General features: G+C 36.4%; 1 protein-coding gene across 4 annotated transcripts in view; it reads right to left on the bottom strand.

Moving 5' to 3' along the window:
* Positions 1–7019, bottom strand: part of FCHSD2 (FCH and double SH3 domains 2) — a 136158-nt gene that overhangs the window by 126679 nt on the left and 2460 nt on the right. For 3 of the 4 annotated variants that reach the window (XM_034666394.1, XM_034666392.1, XM_034666395.1), the window contains exon 2: positions 3125–3269. In XM_034666394.1, coding sequence (XP_034522285.1) covers positions 3125–3265 — 141 coding nt within the window. In that variant the 5' untranslated portion in view covers positions 3266–3269. Of the gene's footprint in view, positions 1–3124; positions 3653–7019 lie in introns of those variants that run through there. The other variant, XM_034666393.1, reaches the window with a different exon arrangement.

The raw sequence follows: 7019 nt of genomic DNA, 5'->3' as shown, positions 1-7019 counted from the left end.
AACAGATCAAGGTGATCTGACAGTATTCTATCTGCCTGCCAGAAAACTTAATTCTTTGGAAACAAAAAATGTCTTCCAGAGCCTCTACAATTTTTATTCACAATGTCCAGCATTGTGAGGCATACTAAAACAGTTGACCCCAATAACCAAAAACCAAGAAAAATGGTAAACCATAAAAAGAGACCTACAGTGACTCAGACATTGGAATCATGAAACAGAGATTAGGAGTAACATATTTAAGAGAGTAAAAGAAAAACATGGAGAACTGCACTAGGAACAAAGAATCTATTTTTTTAAAGACTGATCGAGCGATTGATTTTTGAGAGACAGAGGGAGTACATGCAAGTGCGAGTGCATGAGTGAGGGGTGAGGGGCAAAGAGAGAAGCAGACTTCCCACTGAGCAGGAAGCCTGATGCAGGACTCGATCCCAGGATCCTGGACTCATGACCTGAGTCAAAGGCAGAAGCTTAACCGACTAAGCCACCCAGGCACTCCACAGAATCTATTTTTAAAAACTCAACTAAAAATTCTAGAACTGAAAAATACATTGAGATTCCAAAAGATGTTTTAAAAGCAGATAAGAAACAGCAAAGCAGAGTATTAATGTACTGCAAGGTATTGGTGGAAAATATTCAAACTCAAATACAGAAAAAGTGAGGAAACAACCAAAGTGTTGATCAATGCAAGAATGTATAAAAAATGTAGCATATACACATAATGGAATATTATTTGACCTTAAAAAAGAATGAAATCCCACCATATACAACAACATAGATGAACCTGCAAGACATCAACGCTAAGTGAAACAAGCCAGTCACAAAAGGACAGACACTGCATGATTCCACCTAAATGAAGTATCAAACTCATGGAAGCAAAGAACAGAATTGTGGTCAGCAGGGGCTGGAGGAAGAGGAAAGAGAGAACTGCTAACCCATCAAAATTTTGGATATACAGAATAAGTTCAAGGTTAGCTGCATAACACTGTGGCTATAGATAACAATACTGTATTGTACACTTAAAAATCTGTTCAGAGGGTAGATCTCATGTCAACTGCTTTTATCACTCTGAAGTTAAAAAAAAAAGGACAAATGAAAAATATAAGATTAATTCAAAAGAAGGCAGAAAAATGGGGGGAAGGTTAGAGAAGCAAAGGAAAAAGAACTGGTGGTCTGTTCATCCCATGGAGTCAATCTGTTGCAAAGCTTGGGAGGTATAATCGAAGAAACCAACTATAGCAGTTACTTGTTTTTGCTGCTCTGTCTCTATTTCCCTTGTTTTCCTTTGGAAACTCATCTCAATTTCCTTTTGGAAAATCATCTTTCCCCATTTTTAGTACATATAGTTTGCATGAGGACTGTCACCCCTAACTTGGGGGAAGGCCTGTGACCCAAGACAGACCAATCAGCCTCAATTTGGGTAGTTTTATTGGAACTTTCAGGAAAATGGAAAATGTGGGATTGCTTGCTGTAAGATTTGTAAATCTTGCATTTTGGGGGCCACCATGCAGAGAGTTGCTAACGAATGAAGCAGACCTAATGGATGGGAAGAAAGACTGAACTGTAATACCATCATTTGAGCACCTGGATCTACCCCTGGAATTTTCAGTTACACAAGCTAATAATACATTACTTTCTTGGCTTAAGCTAGTTGGAAGTAGGTCTGTCATCTGTAATCTCAGAATCCTAACAGGTATGCCCAATATGTACTTAATGTCTAGATGGAACACAGCACCATTTTTATCAGATATAATATAAAACAAATTAATTCACAGATCTGAGGACTTGTCAAATCCCACCAAACATCCTTTGCCCAGGAATGCTGGTTAAATCCAGGGCGGAGCGATTCTACCAATGGCAGAGAAAAGCACAGTGGTCGACTTTTTCAAAATACTCTTATATTAAGAAAAATAGAACTTTCCAGTAATTCAGTTAGATGTGGTGAATGCACTAGCTATCTGAAACACACTATTTCCTCCCAGTTAGGAAGTTATGCTAGCATTAATTCTCTGCTTCTATCGCCTACCCTCTCTTTGCACACATGGGTAGATATTTACAAACTAGACATACAACATATTTTCTTCCAACTCAAAAGCACTGTTTGGTCAGTGGTCATCTAGTTTATTCACCATGTTTTCTTTGAAAGAGGTAATTCTGAGCAAAGACAAAACAAAGGCATTCTTATACAAATATGTTAAAACCAATGATAATACATGAGTGCTTAAAGAGAGGAAAATTTTATATACATTCAATATACATTTAACATACTGGTCTTATGCTACTAAAATCATCTTTGACAAATAAGTAAAATTAGTTTTTTTAGGTTTTGTTTATAAAACAATTCTGAAAATTCAAATGACAATTAGAATTAAAAAAACTAGATGACTTCTGAATAACTACTTTCATAAATGGTTACTTTAATATTTTCTAAAGTATTTAATGGTTCCATAAGAAAAATTTACTTACTTATTAGGCATCATGATAATCTGTTTTTGTAACTCTATTTCCAAAAAAGGACACAATTCAGTCAACTACTTTCAACAGCAAGCTTTTCATAAAAATCACATTTAATAAAGTGATATTTTTCTATGAATTTTTGATTTCTGTATAATCAAATAGATCTATTTGAAAACTTTACTTCTTTATAACCCATATAATTAAACTTTAGACTATTTTTGGTAATCAGTTTTCTATATTTGGTCAAAATGTACCAACTTCCTTTAAATTATTAGGCAAAATGGCTCAAGTTAAAACTAAGACAAATTTTTTCAAGACTTAGTGGGATTGATAACATTGTAGCTACTTTAACATGCACCAAACTACGCCAATAATCAGTTGAGGTGAAGGGTGGTATTTGTAAGAAGCGTTCACTGAGCTTTTAGAATGTCCAGATTCAAATTACACTCACTTTTGTCAGTTAATAAAACACAGTAGTTAGAAAGAATATAATGAAATCAACAAAATTCTAGTAACATGCTGAAATCAGAAAATCCATGTTGAAATCAGAAATATTTGTGACCATATAGAAAAGCTCAAGGTGTTAAAATGCAGTTTAATATAATCGTACAGATTACAAATGGAGCACTGAGATATTCATATGCATATAAGAAAAGAATAGAAACAATACCCTTTTTAGTTGCTGTTCTTTTAAGCTTCTCACTGTCCTTGCGGGCTCAGAAATGAAGTTTTTATAGTTTTCGCATATATTGATCCGAGACTGGGCTACCTGCATTGTTCCCTCAAGAAAAGATTTCCAAACAGGATACATGCTCCTAAATTCAAAGAGGGACAGAAAAGTATTAGGCAGGGAAAAGGAAAAAAATAGCTGGCTAACCTTACGCTCACTGGCTAGCACTGTGAAACAGAATGGATGTTATCTTTACAGTTGAAAGTGTACTTGTACTGCTTTATAGAGAGTAATATTTTTAACATAGACAGGCAGAAACATGACATATATTTTATTCCTCAAGAGCTCTGCAATGGGCTGTCTTGATTCATCAGCTACTCTCGATATTGAAATAAAGTGATACAAGGATTATAATTCTAAACAAAGTTAACACTATAAAAATTAGTGAATAATTCAGACTGTCCAGACCTTTCACTATCTCAGGGTCAGCACCGTGAACAACAAATTTCATTATTTCATTAAGACATTCTCCTGCGGTGCCTGGGTGGTGCAGTTAAGTGTCCAACTCTCGGTTTTGGCTCAGGTTGTGATCTCGGGGTCGTGGGATCAAGCCCTGCATCAAGCTCTGGGCTCGGCATGGAGTCTGCTTGAGATGCTCTCTCCCTCTCCCTCTGTCTACCCCACCCCACCTCATTCCCTCTCTAAAATAAATAAATAAAATCTTTAAAAATTTTTTTCTAAAAATATTTTCCTAATTTTAGAGATGGGTAACCGAGGCCCAGAGAGATGCAGAGAATCACTCTAGACCACACGAGAGGGGGTAGTGCTGAGATACAGATGAAGCCTGGGTACTTCTAAAGTACATTCTCTCTCAAACACATTGTATTACTTTCTTACATAACCTGATATGGCTGGAAAAAGAAAATCATGAACAACTGTATGTGCTTGAGAAGTCTATGGTACCTTTGTTCTACATGTGTTTCTGTGTTGTAATAATGCTTAGTCAGCATCACACTGTGGCCTGGAATCATGCCAAGCAACTCCCATCACCTTTGCTTGATAAATGTGCTCAGCAATCTCTTCGTAAAGTCAAAGATTATTCATCCTTTGCTTTTTGTAGCCAATATCCTCATCAAAGCTTCTCTTCTACTTTGCTAACACCTTAGTCAGTTCTAGTAGGCACCTACACCAGTTAAACATATTTTATAACTTATCGTAACAATGGATGGTATTTTGTTTTTAAAAACGAAATACTGGTAGATTATAACATTCATCTCCTAAGATTTTCTTCTTGTGCCATGTGGATTTGCTACTGTAGATAGCTATAGTAGATACCTTGTGTTACATAAATGCTAGCAGTGGGTCAATGGATGAAATGGATGACAGTGTAAAAACAAGAAAAAGAAAAATTGCCTGAGTTCCCATCCTACTTAGAACTAAAAAAACCCTTGTAACTGTATTTTTTAACCGAGGAAATGATTAGTTTATGCAATGAATTAGTTTTTGTAATACACCAAATGANCTGGTCTCAGCTCAGGTCTTGATCTCAAGATTGTGAGTTCAAGGCCTGCACTGGGCTCCATGTTGGGCACGGAGCCTACTTAAAAGAAAAATAGTAACAATAAACATAAAGGTTGTATAGAAACAGGAACGATTAATTAGGAAATGGGAGAGAATGACAAATACAGGATATCATAAAAAATGATCAATGTATTAATTACAACTATTACAAAAACAAAGAAGATAAAAGGAGTAAAGGAATTAAGTAGTCTACTAAGGTGAAGAGGTTGTATGTATTTTTCTGTAAACCTATTTAAATATTAAACTTCAAGTGTTTTTAAAAGATTGCATAGGATTTGGAATTAGAAAGTAGTACATTCAAGTTCCTGCTCCGTTATTTACTACTAAATCTCTTTAACATTTTTTAGCCTCAGTTTTGTCATTTGTAAAATAATAATATTTACATACCTAACAAGTGCATATGAAAATCAAATGAGACCATACTGGATACAGTGGCAGTTTATAAACTCTAAAGTGTTATTCAATGTAAATCCCAACTATTTCAAAGGAATGTAAACTCTAGTATACCTAAGAAAGGTATGAACTGGAGTGTTATTAATTAATTATAAGAACGATGGATGTTAACTGGACTTACTGTAGTGAACATTTTTTTTTAAAGATTTTATTTATTTAACAGAGAGAAACAGCCAGCGAGAGAGGGAACACAAGCAGGGGGAGTGGGAGAGGAAGAAGCAGGCTCCTAGAGAGAAGCCTGATGTGGGGCTCGATCCCAGAACGCCAGGATCATGCCCTGAGCCGAAGGCAGACACTTAACAATGACCCACCCAGGCGCCCCTACTGTAGTGATCATTTTGCAATACATTTTGTAATATATACAAATATCAAACCATTACATTATACACCTGAAATTAACATAAGGATATGTCAATTATACCTCAATTTAAAAAATGACAAATGCCTTAAATTATTGTGGCTCATTTTGTTTTATAAGCAAATGTCACCATATAGGAAATGACTTAGAAAAAGGTATGATATGATTCTCATTATAATTCTCTACACAATGGTCACACGCTTTATAAGATGCCTGGATTTATCTTCAAGTATTAGAAAAGAAAACTGTCAAAATGGAGAAAATTTTCAAAAGAACATGAACATTAACATGTTATAGAGGGGAAATTTTAAGTCAAACTTGGTTGTGATCATGACAGAACAAGTTGTTTCAGACTCCCTTCCTCTAGGCTAGAAACTGTAAAAGTTGGGACACTGGTAAAAGCTACCAGCACTAAAGAACAATAATACCCACTGGACTTACAGGACTGTGATATCTGGAAGAAGGGAAGAACAGCTAGGTAAGCTCTATATTTAAGGTGACTTTTCTCCTGTTGAATCAGGGTACAAAGAAACATGCATTCTTACTAGACTGAGGAAGCAGAGGCTGGAGTTTAAGGATGCTGAAAGAGTAGAACTAGAGAGGCTAGGATCTGGAAAGAAGGGTGCCACAGAGAAGCAAGTCCAAAGATCTGTATGTAATTTCCCCCAGTCTTCGGCTGACTTCTAAATGGCATGTACCGGTGAAAGTCCAAGAAATCCAGTAAAAAACAGTAGCTGAAAGGCTAATGAGCTGAGCAATTACCTGAGGATCAGAGCAGCTACATGACGTTGAGAAGACAAAGGCGGGAGCCAAGTCTTGTCAAAGTAGAAGGGTTTTGGTAGGCACCCCACACTTTCAGTTAAAATCCTGGCAATAAGGACAAAGGTGAAAGAGACTAGCCCTAAGAAAGGCTAAAACCAGACCCTAACAGATCAAGGTGATCTGACAGTATTCTATCTGCCTGCCAGAAAACTTAATTCTTTGGAAACAAAAAATGCCTTCCAGAGCCTCTACAATTTTTATTCACAATGTCCAGCATTGTGAGGCATACTAAAACAGTTGACCCCAGTAACCAAAAACCAAGAAAAATGGTAAACCATAAAAAGAGACCTACAGTGATTCAGACATTGGAATCATGAAACAGAGATTAGGAGTAACTTATTTAAGAGAGTAAAAGAAAAACATGGAGAGCTGCACTAGGAACAAAGAATCTATTTTTTTAAAGATTGATTGAGCAATTGATTTTTGAGAGACAGAGGGAGTACATGCAAGTGCGAGAGCATGAGTGGGGGGTGAGGGGCAAAGAGAGAAGCAGACTTCCCACTGAGCAGGAAGCCTGATGCAGGACTCGATCCCAGGATCCTGGACTCATGACCTGAGTCGAAGGCAGAAGCTTAACCGACTAAGCCACCCAGGTGCCCCACAGAATCTGTTTTTAAAAACTCAACTAAAAATTCTAGAACTGAAAAATACATTGAGATTCCAAAAGATGTTTTAAAAGCA

The sequence above is a fragment of the Ailuropoda melanoleuca genome, chromosome 8 (genome assembly GCF_002007445.2).
Source record: "Ailuropoda melanoleuca isolate Jingjing chromosome 8, ASM200744v2, whole genome shotgun sequence".
NCBI classification, from domain to species: Eukaryota; Metazoa; Chordata; class Mammalia; order Carnivora; family Ursidae; genus Ailuropoda; species Ailuropoda melanoleuca.
This window is presented reverse-complemented; position numbering and strand designations above follow the sequence as displayed.